General features: G+C 38.7%; 1 protein-coding gene across 4 annotated transcripts in view; it reads right to left on the reverse strand.

The window, feature by feature from the left end:
* Window positions 1–318: 318 nt before the first annotated feature.
* Window positions 319–24,640, reverse strand: part of cntn5 (contactin 5) — a 236,584-nt gene continuing 212,262 nt past the window's right edge. For all 4 annotated transcript variants that reach the window (XM_074679099.1, XM_074679098.1, XM_074679100.1 and 1 more), the window contains 10 exons: window positions 24,486–24,606; window positions 22,915–23,073; window positions 18,314–18,463; window positions 15,076–15,146; window positions 6,415–6,649; window positions 6,211–6,320; window positions 5,908–6,094; window positions 5,624–5,736; window positions 2,363–2,531; window positions 319–1,231 (listed from right to left, as the gene is read on the reverse strand). In XM_074679099.1, coding sequence (XP_074535200.1) covers window positions 1,128–1,231; window positions 2,363–2,531; window positions 5,624–5,736; window positions 5,908–6,094; window positions 6,211–6,320; window positions 6,415–6,649; window positions 15,076–15,146; window positions 18,314–18,463; window positions 22,915–23,073; window positions 24,486–24,606 — 1,419 coding nt within the window. In that variant the 3' untranslated portion in view covers window positions 319–1,127. The remainder of the gene's footprint in view (window positions 1,232–2,362; window positions 2,532–5,623; window positions 5,737–5,907; window positions 6,095–6,210; window positions 6,321–6,414; window positions 6,650–15,075; window positions 15,147–18,313; window positions 18,464–22,914; window positions 23,074–24,485; window positions 24,607–24,640) is intronic.

Below are 24,640 nucleotides of genomic sequence, written 5' to 3' on the forward strand. Positions count from 1 at the left end.
TTTGACAATGTGTATAAGTGATGTTATCAGTTATACATCCTCACTCCATGTACCTCAGACAAGGCCTTCCCTTCGTGGAATCAATATTTGGACTTTGCACTTGAACCTTATCAAAAAAAAGAATGAAAATTATTTATGAAAAAATAAATTTGGATCCTGGACTAATGATGAGGCAAAAACAGCTGTAAAAGATGTCGCTTTGGGAATCATCACAAAGATAAAATGGGTAATTTTCTCTGTGGAAATGAACAATAAACAGATCAGTAATGGAAATAATCACCCCCTCCCCTAAAAGATAAAAATTTCAAACAACAAGCATTTAAAAAATATACATCACATTTATTTGTACTGATACCAAGAGTCCGTACAGAGTTGTCTTTGTCTATTGATGTGTTTGGGCACTACAGGTAAGGACCTGTCTCCTATTTCCATACATCCAACAGTCAACAAACTGTATCACCAAGCATTGCTTTAACCACTACCAAAAAACAGAGAGTTTGACATAGCACACCACTGTGTTTGTTCTCTAAAGGTAACACAATGTACAAAAAAGCAAGTCTGGAAATAGTAAGATTCTTGTTTCCATATAAAACGTTTTTCTCCTCAATGTGTGAATAAGAAAACAATGCACTTATCTCTACTGAGCTTCTGCTGCATTGCTTGTTAGGCGGCCAAGGGGTAAATTGATGCAGATAAGTAATGAAAAGAAACAGGCCGGCTGATCCCTGTATTACTACCACAGCAGCTTTCGAGGAATTGTTCACGCTCTGCAGAGCTGCAGAGCTGCAGCAGCCGTCTGGAAGTGGTTAGACGCCAGTCAATGAGGGCAACACATGATGTTAGAGCGAATGATTAAACAAATCTTCCCACATAATGCTCACTACAGTACAACACTACTGTCATGTTGGAAAGAACTGTGCAAATCAAAAGTCCAGGGCTTCAAAGAAACAGGGAACCAAAGAAGGATGACCTCTGAAGAGCCGCGTGTTAACTGGCACACCAAACCCCCTTTGGCAGACCTCGGTCCTCTGGGATGGGTTAAGGCCAAAGCAATCAGGCAGTCAGAGGGAACAAGGGAGCGGAAGACTGGTGGCTCCCTCCATGACGATGAGGATGGCACAGTGGCCTCACCAGAAAGCTGAAGGCACCAGGAGAACCAGCAGCAGGGCTGTCCATGTTAGGCTCTGTGGCGGGCTGTGCACCGAGCACTGACTGCTTTGTGCTCGAACACCTGAGACGAAGAGGAGACAGAGAGAGTCGATACTGATGAAAAGAGAGGTGCTAAACCAAACCTGGAATGTGAGCTCATATCTCATCGATCTTTTGAATGAATTATACACAGTAAGGCTGTGTCCAAATCACTCCTTATTCACGATATAGTGCACTATACAGTGAATACGTCATTTTGTAGTGGTGTCCGAAATCTGAGTGAGCATGGTCATTCACTATAAAGTCCACTCAATGTATCCCACAATGCATTTTGAAAAGTAGTGTATTAGCGATGCTCACTATATGAGCAATATTTACCATCCTGCATTGCGGTTCAAACAGAAGGAATGGCTGATTACATGATGAGTGATTACTGATAACATGAAACAACATTAAAAACTGTCAGAGAATAACATTTATCTCTCTTTTTAACTTTTGGAAGAGAGCGTCTCACAACTTTGAGCAGAAACACAAACAACACGGACGTTAGCCGCTGAACCAGCAATCGCGGGTGATGCATTCACTGGACCTTGTAATTTTCAAACACAGCACAAGTTCCGCGCAAATATATGGTTTATTTATATAAAAAAAATAACGTGTAATAAATATTTTTATTATATTTGGCTGTTGCAGAATAAGCAAAGTATAATGTTAGTTATCACTGAAATAAAAACCTTTTTGCAGTGTTTGAGAAAAATAACTGTAAATCCCCAGCCGTCCGTGAGCGACGGGAATGAGTGAATGATTTCCGACACAACCTGAGTTTTTCTAGCAGGGGAAAAATCACAACATTTGTTTGCTACTAGAAAAAAAAAGGACAGTGAGGGAAATTGGAAATGACCAAGGAAACTCAATCCATCGCCCTGAAAATCTGTCCGTCCACATCTCACACAGGACTGCTAACTTTCCCCTCATCCTGTTGCTTGGAAGTTAATTGGCTGAGCAGGAGTAGGCAGGCTTGTGTGGGCGATGTAATTAAAACAGTATTAGCCAAAGAAAACTTGGCTCCCACAACAGCTGTGGCGACTCAATTAAGGGCAGAACATAAGATTAGAACAAAGAGAAATGAGGCTGTGCGTAGAGATGGGATTTCAGAGGTCAGCTGTTGCTATGTATGGATGAGGGAGAGGAGGCGCTCTCATTTCCAGCTTACCAGAGGAGGTGACCAGCCGGACCGGGGAGCTGACTGCTCCTTCGCCCCCTTCACTGAGAGCCCGCACCTCTATGGTGTAGGTGCCTCCCTCTGGCAGTGAGAGTATGGTGGAGGGGTTAATGGTTCGTGTCACCTGGTTGTGACCTCTGCCCTCTTGTTTGAGTAACACCTGCAGCACGGCAAAACACAGGGTACACACGTTCAAACTAAGTGAAGTAAAAACACACATTAAAAGTTCACTTTTTACAGCGATGAGCTAATTTCTGCTGTTCAGGAGTAATAGTGTTAGCTCCAATTTGAAATATCCTGTTATTCCTGGGCTTACATGGATGTGAAGTGGTCAATTTTAATGGGCAGTAGAAAAATCAGCAACTTGTTTTGTAAATATCTGGTCATTATAATTTAATGTGAATTGCAAATGTCAGCTGAACAGTCACTTATGATTGCAAAGGGTCGCACAGAGTAAAATGTCAAATCATTGAGCTTCAGTTTTGTGTTTTTACATCGATAACATTTGGCTGAAGCTGAAGTTTGTTTGTTCAGAGAGGTGCGGGGATATATCCAGCATTTTAAACTGATTTTCATGCTCTGGTTCACTCTCAGATGAATGAATCGACTCATGGTTGACATTTCTCTTCTCACTGTGTGATAAAATACTCTGAATGAGATTAAGTTCAGTTACCAGCAAAAACATCTCGAGTTATGAAGAATCAAAGTACAACTGTTCACATTTTTCTTATTTTACATTTTCTTGCACAGATTCTGTCGTTTATAACTACAGCTACCACTTAAAGATTGTCTACTTGTGTTGGAGAGTCTATATTTTCACTCTTCAACAGGGACTTGGAAAAGTCTCCTATACTACACTGCAAAAAATGGAATCTTATCAAGTGTTTTTGTCTTATTTTAAGAAGAAATTGTCTTATCATACTTGATATGAGCCACGTTCAACTGGTCAGTCCAAGACAATGTCTTGTTTTAAGTTATTCAAGGACAAAAATTAGGTCTGAATTGCTTGTAACAAGCAAACAAAATCTGCCAATGGAACAAAAATATTGCTAAAACATTAGCTTAAAACTATACAAGCAATTTAGACCTCATTTTTGTCTTGAAATAACTTGAAATAAGACATTTTTTGGTGAATGTGGCTCATAGTGAATCTAAAAAGACTTTTTTTTTTAACTGAAAATAAGACAAAAACACTTGATAAAATTTTAGTTTTTTACAGTGTAGGGGCACCTCCACACCACAGACTGTATAAAATATGGACATAGTCCTTGCAACATCACCCGTCTGTTCCTGAAACAGTGCAATGAAGCTATTCTATAGCCATATTGGAAATGACTCGAGCTTTAAGCTTCTGTTATAACAGCTACAGGGCACCCATTAGTCACGTGAGCTGAGCTATGTCTCTGATTGGACAATCAGATGATCCTAATATCCTCTAATCCACCTAGAAAAAAAAAATGAACCCCTGTTCAGTGTGTGCTGATGATTGAATTAGCACTTCAGAGTGGAGTGGAGCAGCAGAGAACACTCTAGGGACTATTGTATTTAGGAGAAGATGATTTTTAAATTGTTGTCCACTGCAGTAATCATTATACTCCAGTGATAACTCGCATGCCCTAACTTGGCAGGGGTTGTGTGAAGTGCATGTGCACACATAAATGAATAACTGTGAGAAATAACTTTACCCTTACCATCTGTTTTTTTCTTTGACTGCTAATATTGTAAATATTAGGGGTGAGTATTGGCAAAAACCTCACGATACAATAATATCATGATAACACAATATTGTAATACACTGCGATATTTTACACCGTTGGCTATTTGATTTAAAACAACTTTTCTGTTTTATTGTGTTTGAAATAAAGAAAGTCAGATGCAGTGTTTCATATATACACTTAACTTGAAAACTTAGAGTTTGTCAAGTTTGTCACTTGAACTACTGTGACATTAAAGTAATGCTGCCAAAAATATTTGGTGAAAGACGTGGTCAGTTGGTGAAACTGATAAATGTCATTGGTCTAACCAATGTTACTCATAAAAAAATCTAATATTACACAAAACATGACTATGATTATTATTTTCAATTTTTATTATTTATCAGTCTTCTACACTATAAAATTTAAGCTCAATATTTCAAACTAACTGACCCAAGAATAGAGAGAAAGTATTGATGTTTACGTTTACAGCATCAAAAACCACGTCATAAAGTTTAAGAATAAAATATTTTCAATAGACTTAAAGATTATATTTATTATACAGTTTAGGGACAACATGCGGGGAGTAGCTCTTCAGCGACATCTACTGCAGTGCAGGTGGGGAAGACGTATTGTACTTCTAACTCAACCAAAATACGGATTTAATTTCAACAAAAATATTGACATTAAAAGTTAAAATATTGATATTTTATCACAGGTCAAAGTATCACCATATAATGCTGTATCAATATGTTTCACTCCTCTAGTAAATATGTAATGTGAAAGTCAGAATCTGATTTATTACAGTGTTTTTAAACATTACAAAGAACTGGCCCTGGTCTGAAAGTGTAAACAGTTTAAACAGCATAACTATAAAGATATACATTTATAAAAATGTGTGTGCATGTTTTAGACTTTAAGAAACACAAAAATAAATCCCCTTAGCTTAAATCTTTAAGGATATATAAAAAGTTTTTTTGTCCAGGATTGCAAGTTTTAAAAAAGTTAGGTTCTCTTCGTTGTTTATTTGTTTTTGGTGTGTTTGTTTATCTGTGGGAAAAAGTATTTGTTGTAAATACACACATGTCACCTACACAAATTCCTATGTGTTAATTTACAACAAATGGCTAATGAAGGAATCTGAATCTGAATCTGAATCTGAATCTGAATCCATTTAAACGATAGAAGAAAAAAAAAAATTACTTGTTGCAAAAGAGGCTAAAAAGCTAATTTGGACATGATGAGGCTAGAAAGCCAATCAGAGTTAAGAGTTTGAGGCTGGCCAGTTAAAATTGAGGGAGAGGAACATCCATCCCTGAGATCTTTCTTGTTCATATAAACTGAGCCTCTGTGCTTTTTTATAAACATTTGACCAAAGTTAAACCTGATATGACTGCATCTGCAACTTAACAAAGCATTAAGCAGACTCCTTTGTTTCTGTGGTAAATGACACTCTTATTAATACTGTCTTCTCCCTGTTTGCAGACCTTTCATCAGTGTTTTTGATGTATTTATACTGTGAAACTTCAAAAATATGACGTAATAGACTGATAGTTACCATGTACCCGATGACATCGGATTCATTCTCTTTGGCCTTCACTGGGTTCCAGCTCAAAGTCACGTTGTTCCCCTCCTGAATCCACATGAGGTTGTTCGGAGGCTGAGCGGGCGCTGAGGACAGAGCACAAAACTCTGGGTGCAAAATTCAAACAGACTTTTAAGCCGAGTTCCAACCAAGTGGGTCAATTACTACACTTTTCACCAGGGGATTTGGAGCAAACTTAACAGGTAGCCTCTATTCCATAAATAGCATTACATGATTAGTGTCAGTGCTGCACTCACGGGCTTTCCTGGTCTTGGCTGTGACAGCTGTGGTGGCAGGACCCTGGCCGATGCTGTTGAATCCTTTGACTGTGATGTGATACATACTGTCGCCCTCCAGTCCTGTCAGAACCATGGATGTTTCGTTTTTGAGAGTCCTCTGTTTTTTTTCGGACTCTTCCTGCTCTGAATCTTTCCAGTAGCTGACCTGTGAACAGAAATAGTTTGAGAAACAACCTCCATCACCTCAGCCTGTGTGGTTATGTAATAGCAGAGAGTGCGGATGCAAAGGAAAAGGATCATAAGGAAAGACTTTGGAGGCACCTCGTATCCTCTTGGTTTTCCAGGGCCAGGATTGGGCGCTTTCCAAGTGACTCTTATTTCTGATGAGGAGATGCTGAAAGCTTTGACATCAGTTGGTGCTTCTCTCGGCTCTGGGAATTTGAAGTCAGAATAGAGAAGTTAAAAATACAGAAATATCTTCCCCTCTGTGCTTTTAAAACCCAATCTGCCACAAAATTAACTCACCCCCCTCGGCAGAGTGGATGACAACAACTTTACTGAACGGTCCGTCTCCCTTGTTGTTGTACACCCCGACCTTTACTTCAAACGGGGTGAGGGGAGGGAAAGTCTCATCTCTGTATTTATACGTCGTTGAGTCTGCTGAAGTCACCATCTTCTCTTTCCAGCCTCTGGACCCATTGGCACGAAACGCAACGATATACCCAAAGCCTTCGCCGTTTTGGAACTCCTCAGAAACAGGCTGGAAAGATGGGACAGAGAGGTAATCATCTGAGAGTGTTTTTAAGAGCTAGACTGGTTTAGCAGCACGTCAGATCTGCACATTTTCACATCTGACTCTTTCCTCAACCAGCCGTCAGTTCACTGCGACTGTCTGCCAGTGTTAATAAAGACGCAGTCAGTCTTCAGTAATGGAAACAAATTATATCTGGCTCACTTGTTACGAATACGTATCAGTTTATCTCTCCGTGTTACTGCAGGATTTTTGGGACACAGGCTCTGTTATCCAGCTTCCCTCTGTATCTGTGGTTTTCCTGGAGTGGTGAAACTGGGAGCTGTCTTCCACAGCTGCTCCGTGTTTAATCAAATCAAATGCCAATTTATTAAGTGAGCTAGGATTTAATTAAAATTTGAGCTGCAGGGATTGAATCTTTGGCTATATTTAATAAATGACAAACACCTGTACACCTGTTCCTGGCTACAAAAACGGCTCCCGCTGTAGAGCGTTGATTTGCATAGGCTTCAAAGTAATATTGCCCCCTGAAGGCATCATCCAAATTAGCCATCCAGTCCACAGAGGGTTTGTTGCGAGATGGAGATGTAGTTCACATTTCATCCAACGAGCACCAATCACAATGACTGCCTAATTACAGGGATGATCAGTGGAAATAAATTAGCTTCCATCAAAGTTATTATCGGAGCTGGCAATACTTGCACAGAGATGCAAAAGAGAATGAGTTTTTTAAAATACACGCTGAACAAATTAGCTGGTTAAGTCCAGAAAGACTCGACAGTTTGGGAATTGAGGAAGTGGGAGGAGAGTGTGGGCACAGTGAGAGGGCTGATCCACCTGAGGAAAGTCTTTTGGATGAAATGGGGGGGCCTGCTGGGCTCGGTGACGGTGGCTGTGGGGGCATCACTAATAGTCCTCCCAATGGCTCCCTGAGAAAAAGCTCCCCCCTCACCGTCGACTCTAATGAGACGGCTGAGTGAAGCTGCAGAGGCTGTTTAGTCATTCATCCTGCTTAATAACCCTGCCCACCATGGCCGTCCAGACTCTGACAACTCTCCACAGATGATTGGAGAGGCAGAACTGCCACACGCTCACATGCCTCGACTGCCAAAAAGGGCCGACATTCCTGCTCCGTCTCCTTTAATATCCATCTCCATTGATCACTGACAAAGTCCTGATTTATTTCCAAAAGCATTTAGCAAGAGTGAGGAGAAATAGGGCAGAGCTTAAAGCGACTTTAAATGCCAGGGACCAAAAGGAGGACGCTGCACTAGCTGAGCATCTCGGCGTTGGCCTGTTGTACTCTAAAAACTGACAGACTTATCAGTGTGTGACCAATTACTGTAGCCAACAACACGGAGAGGAAACACTTTGGTTTGGGCTTTGATTTTGCACTCTGTACACTCTGTGCTTCTCAAGTAAATTGGAAGTACACTTTACTTATACATCAAAAACAAATGAGCAGACTAAGACGTGGATCTGAGTCACTTTTGTGCTGATGCAACACAAGATGTTCCTGTTCTGTAAAAAGCTGAGTATGTACACTTTGAGGATCTGTGAGGAAGATATTTCTCAAGGAGTACATTTTGTCACCTTGTTTCATTACGACTCTCTGTCACGGTTTTGGGTCCAAACAAGCTCCAGTGGTGGCTGTGTGTAACTGTAAAGTACCACATGATTGCCCTGCTGACACTGGGCCCTGTATTTATTTATAAGGGGGTCGTCATTGTGTTATACTAGCTACCATAATGGCACTCTTGAGTTATAAATAGGGAATGGTGTAGCAGCAAACACCACCCCATCTGGAATGGACATTATCCCCCATAATGTGCCACCGAGGGGCACTTCTCCTCGTGTGAAGGTTATCTTCCCGGTGGCAGTTGGGCTCCCATACTTAATAACTACAAGAATAACTGTCAGTCGCTTCCACATCTGTTCACTGTTCCCCTGTTAATATATCCTTCAACTGATCTCAATTGCAAATTCTCCGCCTTGCTCATAGTAATTCTCTACATGTGGTGCCCTGAACTTGGCTGGGAGCCAAGCTGTCCACTTGGAAACAGTTCATCCTGATTTCCTCTTTACTCGCCGTGTGAGATTTATTACCTTTTGTCCAATCATTGTCACGATTGAGATTGCAAACAGATAGTCATAAACATCCCCGGATTTATTGGGAACGACTCGAAGATTCAAGGTTAATCATCATCGCGCCTCTCTGGTGGGAGCAAATTAAAAATTCACAACATCTTAATCACTGGGCCGGCTGATGCAGCTCTGTGTTAAACACGGCCCAGCTGGCCCGCTTTCAGCTCGGTCAGCACATTCTTGCAGTTGTGACCAAGTTGTGCCCTCAAACTCTGACACTCTGGATGGTTTAACAAATTTATGGCAGATTTAAAGTGGGACCCTTTCTGCAGCGCAATGTGCTGCGTGTCAGTGATCAAGCGAGAGTTTCTGCCCTGCTTGTAATGAAATCTACACATAAAAAACACCACAAAGTGAAAGGGTGAGCGGAAATCAGAGCACCATCCACACGGAGTGGAATTAGAAATCCCTCCACAGACATTATTCCAATTCATTTTAAGTTTTGTCTCACAACAATGATCAACACATTGTTTTCTCTTGAATACTAATGCTCCTCGAGCGTTCTCTGCCACTACCATGAATTTATTTCCCATGGGACCAATACAGTTAAATCTTTATCTCACACACGAGCTTCCTTTTACAATAACCACTTCAACCTCTGATCTAGTGGAACAGCATGCGGCCCTGCTAGACTGAAGCAATTTCCCGTTTGGTTTGTTCCTTTGATGGAACAGTTGAAGCCTTTCTTCCAGGATCAACCTGCTCAAACCCTCCAATGTAGAATTACGATTCAGTGTGAAAGAATACTGCTGAAGATGGGATGAACACGTCTTTCCCTCCAGATGAAAAAGAAAAGATCACTTTGCCTTAATGAAAGGCACTCACGCAACCCTCCTCCTCCCTCGCAACTCTCAAGAGCCTTTCTGTCCTGGTAGAGATAACTGCTAGCTCTGCAACCTCCACCTCTGCGCCATCTCACTGGAGCTAATGTGAATCTCTCTTTTTGTCTTTTTCCATCAGAGGGGTCGCAGCTTCCCATGAGTTCAGTGCATCCACACCTGGGTTGTTTCACCTTTGTCTGCACAGCTGGGCTGTTTGTATGCTGGAGAGGATTGGTGTAACAGAGTTAAACAACTGCGTGTGTTCCCTTTCTTAACAAGACACTGGACTTCAGGGAGGAAACAAGTGCGGACATGCTTCAGTGGTTTTAAGACGGTTATTCGATGACCTTTCCTCAAATAATTTTTATAGATATTTACAAATTAGGCACTACATTACAAACCATAAAGAGAAGGAGTAAATTGGCAAAACCCCACAAATGTAGTATCTTTTTCTGGTGCTTCCTGCGGGCCTCGTCGGGGTGGGCCCCTAATTCCTCTACCTAAACACTTCATACCTGAATTTCTAATACCTTGATATTAGACAATTGAGGAAGAAGATGCAGAGTCCAATCAACCTAGGAGTCAGCCTGAATCCAACAAACTTCATTCGAAACAAGCCATCTCAAACAAAGTGAGCCCCCTAGGTCCTCTTAACCTCTAAAGACCCTGAGAAAAAAACTCAAAAAATCTCTACAGCAAGTCAGAAGCAGCTTCGTTTATATTCTAGTACTGAGCGTTCCAGATAATCTGCAAGGCATTCTTTTCATCAGTAAACGTGTTGATTGGCTGTTCTTTTCTGAGCAACAGAAGCTGTCCTTCTTGGGTCCACATTTGGAAGGTGTGCCTCGGTTGTCAGTTTGGAGTTTGTAATAGAAACTCCTGTTGCACCCTAAAGTGGAGCAGGCTCAGGTTCAGTGTCCTCAGATGTTTCCATGTTTTTTCTGTCACAGCTGGTTTGGACCTGCATGTCAGCAAACACTTCAGGAGCGAGACTGGCAGGACGTGATCATGTCTTCATTTGTAAGTCAGAGAGAGGAAATCTTTAAATGTGAGAATGTTACTCAGAACTCCATGTAAACAGCAGCATTACAACATTCAGCAAGCTCATCCATTGGACAGTGTCCAGCTTCATCCCCTGTACTCTTGGAGACATTGAAAGCAATGTCTGTCACCTGTCATTCTGTTATTTATGATTCTATTTACTCCTACCCCAAAGCTGAGGGAGCAGAAAGGACAACTGGCAGCTAAGTTTAAACTGATTAACATTCCTCAGTTTTAGCCTGCTGACTGCTATAAGTTAGATGCTTTTCAATTCTTGAGTTTCTTGGATTTTCCCTTAAAAAATAATACAACAATAGTACAAAACAATATTTCATTACAATCTCCCATTGCAAAAGTATGTCTCTACAAAAGGCTTTCTTCAGACTCTTGTGAAAATACATGGTAACTCTTAACTTTAGAGGTCTGCAAATTTTATCACACTTGGGTAATAATTAGACAAAGTTTTTTCTTATTTCTTTAAAATCAGCACATTACTTCTTTAAAGTAATGTCAAAATTTATTGCCGCAAGTCACGATTGGCAGGTTACTGTTTTTTCAAGTTTCTTTGAAATTTTCTCCAAACTGAAAGGTAAGAAGGTGATGATTAGCAAATAATTTATTTGAAATTAAATCACAACCCACCACGAAATGTTTTTAGAAGTTTCTGCTATTTCCAGAGAAGCAGATGATAAGTAGCTGCCTAGTCATTGTTTCCTCTAATAATTACCTTTGAAATGTTAAGTGACTAATTCAATTTCCTAATAAGCAGTTGATAGTTAACTATTTGTTATTTAATTTCACCAAGTTCTTTAGTTCCCAGTTTGTTGATGTGCATAAATAAGATCACATGCAAAATGATAAACCTTTATGATTAGGCCTATAATGTTTTACATGATACAACTGAAGGCTATGGATGTGATATTCACCAAGAGTGGGGTTGTAAATTGGCCTTACCTGATTGTGATAGACACTGTGAGTACAGGCGCACTGCAAAACAGAATCTGGACAGAAGTTCTGAGCTAATTTTCACCAAATTCTCATGAAATTTTGGGGGTAATTTAAAAGAAATAAGAAAAACTTAGTCTAATTATTACCTAAGTGAGATGAAATTTGCAGACCTTTAAAGTAAAGTGCTGGAGACAGTGCAGTAAAGTAGGAGATCATGTGCACTGGGATTGTTCAAGTTCTTTTGAATACTAGAAAAATATTAAAGAAGATATTGAGAAAATCAACCTTTTCGCTGCCGACCAAAAATATGTTCTACATATTGTATTGCTGGTTTCCAAGAAAACTTTAAAAGCAAGGCAAGAACACTAAATAGACGAATGTGTCTGAATGGAAGCAGAGGTTGAGACAGGTGTATCTTATGGAAAGAATGACTGCATCATCGAGGGTGGAGCATGGTTGAAAATGACCTGATAATGTAATCTATTTGGGTTGTTGTGGCTGTTCTTTACGTAATGAAAACGGGCCTTGACATGAAGTGAATCTAGTTATTTATTAATTCTTTATTGTCTGTATGTTTATTCTGTTTGCTTTAGTATCTTAATACGTCTGTATGTGTGTAATATGTTTTGTATCCAGTGTTTTCTACTTCATTTTGTTTTACATCACTGACCTTGTCTCAGAAAGTGTTCTATGTTAAACTGCAAAAATACAAATTAATAAAAAGTTAAAAAAAAAAAAAAAAAAAAAAAAAAAAAAAAGAACGCTGACTTCAGAGAGCAACTTTTCAATTAGGCTGATATATCTCAAACACCAGGCTACGGTTAAAGCAATTTAGAAATTTGCCAATTTGGCATTCCTTTTTAAAATTTAATTCTGAAGCTTTTGCAGAAAATTCCGAAAAGAAAATACTTTTAAAATTCATATTTTTTCTTATTTCTGGGCATGACTGTGATGACAAGAAATTAGATTTTAGAGCCCTGATCATTTAATGAAACTGCAAATGTACAAATGGGGATAATCATGGAAAAGAACACCTGCTAATGTTTTTTTGTGCAAGGAAATTGCTGGTTAGATTGATCAATTTCTGGACAATAACTACTTTTCAACCCCTCAAATCAAAGATTCATTTTTAAAGAGAGAAATAAGGTTTGCACCAAGTCGTCTGAGCCCAGATGTCAACCACTGATGCTCAACATAGCTCCTTAAGCAGCTCCCTCAATGAATCCATCTCTTGGTATTTGAAGAACATCCTCACACTCCTCTCTTCATTTTCTTACTTCAGCTGCTCAAACTTTCCTCTATGTTTTAATTAGATCCCTCTTTGATGGTTCAGGGAATAGGACATCCACCAAACATTGGTCCCTCGCACGCACCGAGCCAAACTTCGTCTCCCCATCAAATCTCACCTCAAGTGAATGCAACTGTCTGTAAACTAACACAATAATCCGTATATCTCAAAATCATTAGACCGTTTCCTTCAAGCTCAGGAACCACAAGGACTAACGTCGTCCATCAACCGTGCTTTATCCTCCTTAATAACGTCTGACAAGTATTCCCAGGCAACAAAAAGGGAAGGTGTTTAATGAATGGCACATGCAGCAGCTACCACAGCGTGATTATGAAGTCACATTCACACGCAGGATTTATTACTTAGTGACAGATAAATTCCTCCGGGAACAATGGCAGAGCTGTAGTTTGAGTGTAGAAGTTTAAAGTGAACCTTTGTTCAGAGGCTTGTTTTCACTCTTGGATTACAGCTTTGATTCTCAGCCTGCAGGTTGGAAAATGTTGGCAGCAGTAGCTACAATGAGGGAGGAGAAACTATACATACTGGTTTATTATCACATTTCACCATCATGTATGATAGTTTCTCAAGTTATTTACACTCTTAAGGTTTCTCATATTTAATCATGTTATAGTCTAAGAATAGTCATCAGTATAAAAATTTACACCTTCTACACTGCAGAGATGTGTTTCCTCCAAGAGTCAAGAGCAGGAAAAGGTGAAAAACTCTCTTATAGAGGAAGAGCTTTTAATTATTAAATTAGCTTGTCTTGTTTAGAACATAGATATTTGATTTTCCTTAAAGCAGGGGTATTGTGCCTTTTCAAGTCTTCATTCTGTCCTAGTAGGAAGGTCCTAGTACCTTCCCAGTAACTTAACATGATTTACAGCTAAAAAAAAATCCATTTCTTTTTTTTTTTTTTTAATTTACTCGTGTTTTAAAAAAACCTAAAATACCACAAATCCTTTCAGCTGCTGTCTCTTTAAGGTTCCCCACTCCACAAACCCCCTTCCCTCTGATTGGCCAGTCCTCTGAAGGGCTGTTGGAGGTGGAGCTAGACCTTGGTGGCTGAGGCCCACCCCTCAAATGTGTGAGGAACCAGTCAGGAGATCCATATCTGATGACCTCATTATTTCAAGCAAGTCTTGTAAAGATCTTGTGAAAATCTTGGGCTATTTTGGAATGAAACTTTCCAGTACTTGATAAACAGATTCTACAGCGTATGAATGAGTAGTGGTTTGAAAATCAGCATTTTTGAAATCATTTAAATCATCATTTCAAACTAGAAAAGCCGTCAGAGAGCACTTACCTCCACCAAGCATATTGTGATTGTCACCAACACTTCAGTGCGACTTTAATGTTATACTCTCTTTCAGCAGACTGTCTGCTACAGTTTGATGTTAGTTGCAGGTTTGTACGATAATTTGTTATCTGACAATGTTGAAAATTATGATGACCCAGTACAAATTTCATATTCTAGATCTTAGTATCCAGAAAATTGCCAGGATCTAAATCGTACTTTTACATCTGTCAGAGATTATGGTGACCTTGTCTTGTATTGTTTTGCAAAGCAATCTGACCATTTATCATGGAGTTATATACACATACGGGGAAAATGGCCCTATCTCACAATGATAAAGAATCTTTTTAAAAGGTCCTGGATCCAGCCGGTGATCCAGATCACCTCCAAAATTTAATCACTTTCTCCTTATCCCATTTTGAACATTTCTTGAAAATTTCATCAAGATCCGTTTGTTTTTTGAGTTATGTTGTTCACAGACAAACAAACTCCCAAAAACATAACCTCCTTGGTGGAGGTAACAAGAGAAAATACAACACCCCCTCTTTAAGTCGTGCTAAATCATTTTATAAAATTAGATACTGTTCCTTATTCTTTTTAAAAGGTGCATGCTTCCACTGTGGTAAATCAGTTGTAGTTGAATCATTTCAGGTCTGGTGGCTTGCTGAGGAGATCTGAAATAACTCAGCAGATTATTTTTGTGCATGTAAAACCCACCAAAACAACAAGAGACTGCCGAGATAATTTCAAAGAGGAGGGGGAAAAGTTTTCATTAATTATTCATTCAACAAAAATCAAATCATGCTTAACTCGCACAGCAGACTTAATGTGACGTGTGTTTTTTTCACACTGGGTGTCACACTGGTGCTGCAAAGAGAATCTGGCAAGGACTTACCTCCCACGAGATGACCAGCTCATGCCTGCGGCCGTTTCCTCCGCTGACGTTTGCTGGTGCCACTGACGGGACTGTGTGAAACAGAAAGGTTAATGCTGCATCACTGCCCCAGCACCACTAACTCACTTCAACGTGTTTGAACCACATACAAAAACGAGAACAGAGAGAAACTGAAACATTTTTCAAACAGACAGATCTTTGTTCTTCAAGGCCAAAATCTGTCCTGACTTTAGAAAGTTAAAATAATATATAATCTTTTGATAGTCTTTCATTATAATCCAAAGCAGAATTATATGACTCATCTTTGACTCATTATGAGTGAAAAACAGAAAAACTGTTTTGATGGTTTAAAACTTCTGAAGAGAACAAACCTGTAAAGCAGGGCTCACCAACTATATCTGTATAGTTCAAGGGCCTAAATTTTACCGGACAGTCACTTTGTGGTATATTATAATTTTGGTATAACATTATTATTTGATGTTTATTGTTTTTTTCCATTTCATTACAAACTGAAGGCATTTTTAGCCTTAATGAGTCAGGCTTTTATCACCTATACCACGGTCAACTACCACACTGCAAAAACTGAAATCTTATCATTTTTTTTTTTTTTTTCAGTAGAAAATGTCTTTTTAGACTTAATATGAGCCACATTCACCTGACCAGTCCAGTAAATAGTCTTGTTTTAAGTTATTTAAAGACAAAAATGAGGTCTGACCTGCTTGTAACAAGTTAAAAAAATCTGCCAATGGAATAAGATAAATGTATAAATGTAATATGTATGAAGTCATTATTCTAAATTATTCAAGCAAACTCTTCTTGTTCGATTGGCAGATTTTTTTTTTTACTTGTTATAAGCAATTCAGACCTCATTTTTGTCTTTGAATAACTTGAAACAAGACATTTTTTTGGACTGGTCAGGTGAATGTGGCTCATATCAAATATAAAAAGACAACTTTCACTTAAAATTACACAAAAACACTTGATATGATTTCTGTTTTCTGCAGTCCAGGAGTGATAGAAATATTTTGCCTCAACTCAATTCAAGTCAACTTTATTTATAGACCACATAAAAAAAACAAAAAACAAAGATGGAAGTCCTCTTAACACGGCTTAAAATGGCGCTCTTGAAAAGTACGCATTCATCATGCCAACCTTCTGAAATGCGTCACCTGTATGCCTCATCTACAATGTAACTGTTGCAATTGTAAAAGTCAGTGGCATGTCAGGGATAAATTAAGGGCATGAGGAAAAGTTACGCTAAAAAAAAAAAAAAAAAAAATCTCTGTGAAACAGTAAATGTTAAACAATGCAACAAATCTGTCCTCATTCAGAATGTAGCCTAAATGAGACAGTAGGGATCTCTGGTAGTTAAGAGTCTTAGTTGTTGCTGTTTTTACTTGCTTTAATAGTGTGCCACATGATATTTCCTCGCAATTCAAGAATCCAGTTAAGGGCCAGATTGGACTAGATTCATAGCTAGATTCAGCCCACGGGCTGCCAGTTAATGATCACTGCTTTAAAGCTTAAGTTTCAGTTTATTTAAAACAGGAACAATACATATTAATGAACGTATACATGTAAATATGCAAGATTAAAGCCAACGGCTAATTTCCATCTTAATTCCCCTTGGCAGGTTGATGCCAACAACATAAAATAATCAAATTGATAAAACAGTAAGACCAGGTAGCCTACATGGCCAGTAGGCAGGAGGAGCTATTACAAAGAGAGAAAACGTGTCCTTAATAACACATAAGGACAGAGAATGAAAAAGAAAGGCAAGAGTAATGAAAAGTACAGTTGATCATGAAACATACAGACGCAGGGTCAGGGAACCATACGTATTTCACTGGTGGTGAAGACAAAGATTAGAAATCAAAAGGCTGACTAAAGTGCAGAGTACTGAAGTTAGTTAACATAAAACAAATACACAAGCTTAGGCACGGTTGTGGCAAAACTGTTGTTCTTCCAATGGCCGAGCTTTAAGATGTTTGGTAAAAGAGGTCAGAGTCAGGAGTTCACGTATTGGGTTTAGTATTCCAGGTGTGAGAGGCAAGAACAGAAAATGTGGCTTGTCTTGTTGATCTGTTTGAGTTTTTTTTTCTCACAAATTCTTGTAAGCTCGGAGGTGCTTTGCCATGGAAGATTTTGTAGATCAAGATGGCATCGGTGTATTTAACGGTGTTGTCCTAGCATAAGCGCTTGTGTTTTTTAATATCTGACAGTGATGGGAGGTTTTTGTTTTTTTATTCCAATACTTTCAGAGCTTGTTTATAAACTATTTCAATCTGCTTCAGTGTTGTCTTACAGGCCAATGCTCAACCTGTTACGCAATGGGACATGTGTGACATAATCATAGTATCAAAACACAATTTTGTTGATTGGATTGTTTCTAATAAATCTAAAGTTGGACAAGTTAAATTTAATTCTATTCACAGGGTCTTTTATCTAGCTTCAGGAAACACTAATATGAGTTTGCCTTAATTTTTTTTTTTTTTCAATTTTGCCTCAATTTTTAAATGAATTTAAAATGAATTGCCTGAATTTCCCTTTGGGATTAATAAAGTATTTTTCATTCAAACTCATTGTTATGTGTTAATATTTGAGGCTGCATTCAGACACCTGTCCATCCCATGAAAAGAGACAACAGGCTTCAGTGCCTTGTTTTAGTGTTTCACCCTTTTGTTGACATTTGAATCATGGATTTTAACTTCACTGCCTGACACCATGACTGTGTTTAGTTACAGTAATTAGTCTGTTAATTATGCTGAAGAGAAAGGACAGATTAAATACGCTACTCCCAAATTTCCACTGACCTTTGTAATTATTGCATTTTAGAGATGAGAAATGAGCAGCCAGTGGAGCGGCACGCTTCATCCAGTCTGTCTCAGTTAATTTTTGCCCCACCATAAATAGTGTATTCTGCTGTGTCTTCGCCTCCAGGCATTAAACGACTGTCTGCTTCAGCAGAACTACTGAACTTGTTGATATTCATGTAAGCAGCTTATTTTAAACTTCTTGCCCAATTAAATTGGAGTATATCAACAATGGGGAAAGAACATGGTCACGAAGTGGCGTGCAGGGGCACAAGCTAATGTAAAGCTCTCCAGCGACAAGAAATCACCGTCTGGAATTTGCTCTCAGTGTTATATAATCAGCTCCTGGATTCAGGGTGATTATGTCTGTAAAGATGTGACTTGAATGTCACTTATACCCAGCACTGATGGCTAAGAGGATTTACCTGCTTCTTTAGTCCTGACTCCTCTCGAGGGAGCGCTGGGATCTCCGGTGCCGATGGCATTGCTTGCCACCACCCTGAACTCGTACTCCACCCACGGGTTGAGCTGCACAGCCATGGCTGACTCCATGTCCCCTGTCACTGGGTCTGGATCTGCAGAGAAATGAGTGACATGAATCAAGACGGGAAGCAGATGGCAGCTTCAGGATTTATTCTCACTTTGCACGAAATACAAATCACAAGAAAATTTCTGTGATGGGCTGAAATTGAACTTCATCAAGCAGCCACATCAATGAGACAAACTGCATCTAATTTTTAATCTGGAGGCTCTCTAAGGATCACCATTTATCTTTTATGTTGTGCTAAACTTTTCCTTATTTGGTTGCTTTAAATGAAGCTACTAACAATGATGCACTCTTTAAACTATATGCATAAAGAGTAGGAGATGGATCCCAGCCAAGAGGGAGTTGAGTTAATTCATTTCACTTCATTTTTGATTGGTAAAGGAAAAGAGTTAAACTATGCCTCTGCAAAACAATTATAATTTCAGTCCCTTACAGACACTGTCTTTTCGATCAGGTGTTCACAGTGAATGAATTCGCTCTGTTTGAGCTTTTAAACGGGTTTTTAAATCAGCAGAAATGGCTCTTAAGAGATTTAGCCAATAATCCTAAAACAAAGAGAAAAAGCAATGAGAAAGTTATTTTGTGGTTGATTGCTCTCGCTGAAGTTCAGAGCCGGCCAACGCAAACAGAAGAGCGCTGTCCACAGACTGAGACAAGCAGACTGAGGATGTCTGGCAGTGCATCAATAAGGACGGAGTGAGCTGTACCTGAGGCGGGAGCTACTGTTAAAAAGATACTGATGACATCATCCTAATCATAGCATTTCTTTAATGTTACATCATCCCTTTATTATTGGTGGGTTAAGCTGACACATGGAATGTGCTTGTTCTTCATGTTATTTATTCATGTTCACGAGAAACCTTTAATTTGTTCACCTCATTTCCCATCGATTTCCACACACATACACACACCTGCAGCTTTTCTGTTGATATACACGAAGGCACGCTTCACCCTCTGATATGAGTCCTGTCTGAAATTACCTGTACATTCACATTCCATGCCAAGTGCACAAACAAAACCAAAGTATTCTGATTTTTTTTTTCATATCATTCATGTTACATACATTCCCAGTATAGATTCATGTCTCCTTTTTAGCATTGATTTTGTTTTCGATTAAATTCTGTTGATACAGCTTAGTTAATATTTAGATTGATGAGTTGAACAACGAACACAAGTCCAAACAATAACAAAAGCAAGGGGGGGTAAGAGTAGAGGTAATAATATGATGAAGTGCATTTTTTACAATTATTATTTATTATGATTTAAAAAATAAAATTATTATTATTATTATTATTATTATTATTATTATTATTAATAATAATAAAAATAATAATAATAATAATAATAATGCATAATATATATATATATATATATATATATATATATATATATATATATATATATATATATATATATATATATATATATATATATATATACACACATACATACATATATATATATATATATATATATATATATATATATATATATATATATATATATATATATATATATATATATATATATATATATACACACATACATATATATATATATATATATATATATATATATATATATATATACACACATACATACATATATATATATATATATATATATATATATATATATATATATATATATATATATATATATATATATATATATATATATATATATATATATATATATAAGTTTAATTAATTTAAATTTTGATATTTATATATAATGTATAACAAAACCAAAGTATATCTAGCAACATCTCACTAAACTACATTTGGACTGTGCATAAGCTACTGTATTAAGATAACACTCTGTACATTCTGCAGAAACTCAACAACTCTTACAGCTAAAGCATTTAAAGGAATGTAGTTATCATACAGTGAAAATGTGCTTCATTAACATCCAGAGTTCAAAAACTTTTATAATCACATTGAAATAAATAAAAATAAATATATTTTTCAAGATGCTGGATAAGAAATATCTGGGGCTAAAAATGTTGTTAGCAGGTCAAAATAGTCTGACTATAAAAAAAACAATCCTGATCAAATCCAGATCCGGACCCTGCCATAAAAACATCCTGACTAATTTCCCCCATATCGCCCCCTAATGGAGAACATTTTCCCTTGCTGGATGTAGAGCTGCAGAAAACTGACCCCATATCATCTGGTATCAAGAGACACCCAATGGACTGAGTTTGTACAGAAATCACTAAAATAAATAGCTCACAGCTAGAGCATTCACACACTACTTTCATAGTTGATAAATATTTTAGTCAGAGCTGCTGGTTCTTGGTCATTTTCACAAAATTAAATGTAGCCCTCATTGAAAAAAGTTAGAACACCCTGGTTCAGGCAATGACTGCTGATGATGTTTAAATGGCCTGCCCAGGTATCATGTATGTGTAAAAACACTGAAGGAAGACACACGTCTGCTGGTGCCTGTTTCAGAAACAAGTTGCTGCCTAACTAGGATGACTTCATGATGACTTTGAGTTTTTGTCCACTGCTTCCGTTTCTTCCTTCAAACTGAGGGATAATTCCCACAATGTGACCACCTGTAAGTCACATCTGCAAAATGACACTTTCAACCTCTCAGCCATTGTTTCATTTCAAATCCAGTTTAAGGAAGGACAGAGCTAAAAAGAGACCCATTGTCTCAGTTCTTATTGAATGCAGAGTTTTGCACCTTCCCTCCAGATTTGTCGTGACTTTGCATACTTAAACACCAGGTGGTGATGATACACAGCTTCCCTGGAACCTGGCGTTTGATGTTTTGATTTCTCAACAACAGCTTACAAGCAGCTTTGGAGCACATTTGGAAGCACAACTCATTACATTGAGGCAAGCTGATTTCAATCACGTCTTCTGCAGGAGACCAGGAGAGCTGCGCAATTATTCAACACATCCAGAGACGGAAAAAGTCAAGTTTTATGAATGCAATTTGAGTGGAATTACAAGCAGGTAACACAACTAATCTAGTTTCTTCAGAGCTTCCATAATCCAGCTTGGTCAATATTGATCCTGCAACAACAAACAAACATTGACTGAGAGCATATCCGTGTCACAAATGAAGCAGAGGTCTCTGTGTGCTAACGAAGGCAACACTCAGTGACGCAGCGGCGCTGGCACTCTTATCGTCCAAAGCAGCTCACAATGAGCGCGCTCTGTCAGGCAAGCTGCTCTTCAAACACGAGCTGATAACTCTGTTTGCAAGGAGTGGGAGCTAAAAGCCCAATCCCCTTCATGCTAATCTTAACAAGTTCAACACTGACAATACATCACAGGGCCCTAATTGCACTTTATCGAATTAAATGTGGTTGAACAGACATGATGTGAGAGGAGTGTATACAAAGTATGATTTATTTATCTGTGGGGATGAATCATTATCACACCTTAAACTCGGCTATTATTATCACACGGCATATTAAGATGGATTACACACAATGCCTAGCAAGCCTTCATCCTTTAAAGCTAAGTGATGGTAATTGATAGCTTTTCTGTCAGGGTTCAAGAAAAAAGCAGCTCATTCATTTTTAAGCAAAGAGTGCATTTATATTAAATGAACATTGATGAGTCTTATAATTCCAGCCCAAAAGGTTAATTTCCCAATAACCACGGATATATCACAGAGTAAAATTCTAAGTAATGACATTTGATTTGGGTTTAAATTGCTTTTCTGTGAAGTTCCCCTGAACAACAGCAAAGATCAAACATTAAGTCCACATCTGCGCAGAGAACCGCCTTTTAACTTTCTTATTCTCCCCATTAAGACGAGCATATGAGATGAAAGTCCTGCTCCGAGTGAAGTCCAGAAAGAGAGTGTAAAACTTTATATTTATCCTTTTTTAAAATCTAAATTTGATTATGGTAAAGGGATCGTTCATAAATATTCTATCTTCATCTCTATCTCTCCCAGCCAGATAAGAGAGTATGAAAAATGCCTCGGGTTGTTGGAAATGTTCACACCGTCTTGCTTCACAACAGCAAAATCTGTTGTTCTTCAGGCCACCAGCGCACACACAGGGTATAGTTGTCGGCCTGGGAGAGCTACAGGCTATTTTTGTTTGGAAACTAGCTTTGTTTTCAAAAGTGAGAGTGCTACCCAAACTATGAGGCTGCAGGATTTTATGGATGGGGATACACTGGCTCGCTTGGATATTCTGCTGTAATAGTGCAGCCAAAGCATGCTGGGAAAGAAACTGAGCTGAGAGAGGCTGGGGTTGCTTGGGAGCAGAGCATCCTGGTGCACGTCAGCACAGTAATGCATCCCTGTCGGAGGTTATAATTCCTACATGGCTCATAAAACTAGGTGGCACTTTCCTTTAACAGACACAAATGAATTACGCACCTTGAAAACAGTAACCTTGCAGTGGTTCGGCTTCTCTCCGCTCCCTACATGACTTTGGGCAGGATTAAGGCCTCACATTAGCCTAACTGATCTAGATGTTGCAATTTGCTTCTTATTGATTACCTGTTTTGACAGTTTGCCAGCCTAATGAAAACGGGCTGCGGGCCTGTAAATTATAGGTGCTGATAGGGCTGTGGTTATCCAGGCCACGCGTCCAGGAGAGGGTAGCCGTGGTATCTGTGATCTCCTCCACTATCACTACTCCAGGGGGTCCTGGAGGACCTGGTGGAAAGACAGAGATTAAATTACAGGTTTGATTGGCTGAACCACCAATGCTTCAGAAATGTCAAGACACAGGGGGAGAAAGAAAGCTCTGCTGGAGTTTAAATCAATGCTGAGCTGCTCCACAAAGTGACGTCTTCATTATGCATTGCTGCTATTAGATCCACTAATGAATGCAGCCATGCATGTATGGAGATGGATGTGCAGCTGTGTGCATGTAGTGATAACAGGAATGTACTGTTGTTATCGTCCCACAGATAAACAAGAGAGGAGAAAACACTGAAGTACAACATTTGGTCTGGAAGAGATTCTGCAGATTTCATGCTGATTAAAAAAAGATACTGAAAATCCTTTTTGGAGGGTTTCAAGTCAGCCTGTCAGCTCTACTGAGCATGAATATGTGTTAAACCTTCCTATGTTTTAATACAGCTGAACATATGTTTACTTCAGTCTTCAGAAGTAATATAATCTGCAAGTGCAGCAAACGTCTAAAGACTCAGGGGGGAACAGCTGTAAACAGAAAGCTGGCAGCTGGCACGCTCGATGAAAACCAATGTACTGTGTCCCCAAAAAGTGCCCATTAGACGCTTCCCCTGAAAGGTGCATTTGCATTTCAGGACATTAGGATGCATTTTGTGTCACTAAAGGTACAGCAACCTCTTTTATTGTGCCCAGCCTCATGGCTTCAACTCTCAAATGTTTGATGTTTAATAGCAATTCATTACATCACATTTACTGAAGATGTTTAAATGTACTGTTTGGATTTATCCTCATGAATATGTATGTCATGATGATGAGATTTTATTAGAAGCTGATGCCTGCTAACATTAAAAAAACCCCAGAACATTAGAAATTCATGTTGTTGTTTTTTTTGGAATTGACTCATTCATTCAAATAAGAGTCAAAATAAATCCTAAACAGTCCATCAGGCCAAAGAGCTGCAAGGGCAGTAATGGGTTATTATAAATTATCAGCAACAATCAGAAGCAGCATCAGAGTATGTGACCAGCAGACATTTGCGCACTTATCTGTTTTACAACACTTATTAAACTTGTTCATGCAGACAGACCGTCTGTCCGGCCATACTTACTGCGCCCATAAAAAATCAGTCCTAATGCTCAAAAGGAGGCAATAAAGTTGAGACAGCCATTGTCCAATTTTCTGCCCCAGAAGCACATTTACAGAGTCTCATGTAGTAAACTAACCCGAACCCTCACTTTCCAAATCTGCTGCAGTGTTATTCCACTCACAAAGAGCTGTGATTGTCCTCCAGTATCAACAGGACCAAACTTTCCAGTGGATATCAGTATCAGATCTAAATCTGCTCTGTGGAAAGGAGGCAGATGGTCGCCGGCTCGGGTAAAAAGTAAACAACACAGCAGAGTAAAGTTGCAAATAGACAGATAACTCACCACGAACGAGAAGTTCAGCCTCTGCAAACACGCTGTCAGCACTGGTCTGAGCCCGGCATCCGTACTTCCCAGCGTGCTTCAACAAAATGCTCCTAATCATCAGATCCACGGTGGACGACTGCTGCAAATGGAAATGAGAATAAGAAAAAAGTTAC

This window comes from Halichoeres trimaculatus, unplaced genomic scaffold (genome assembly GCF_033239565.1).
Source record: "Halichoeres trimaculatus isolate MK-OKI-2021-1 unplaced genomic scaffold, fHalTri1.1 fHalTri1_scaffold_9, whole genome shotgun sequence".
Lineage (NCBI taxonomy): Eukaryota > Metazoa > Chordata > Actinopteri > Labriformes > Labridae > Halichoeres > Halichoeres trimaculatus.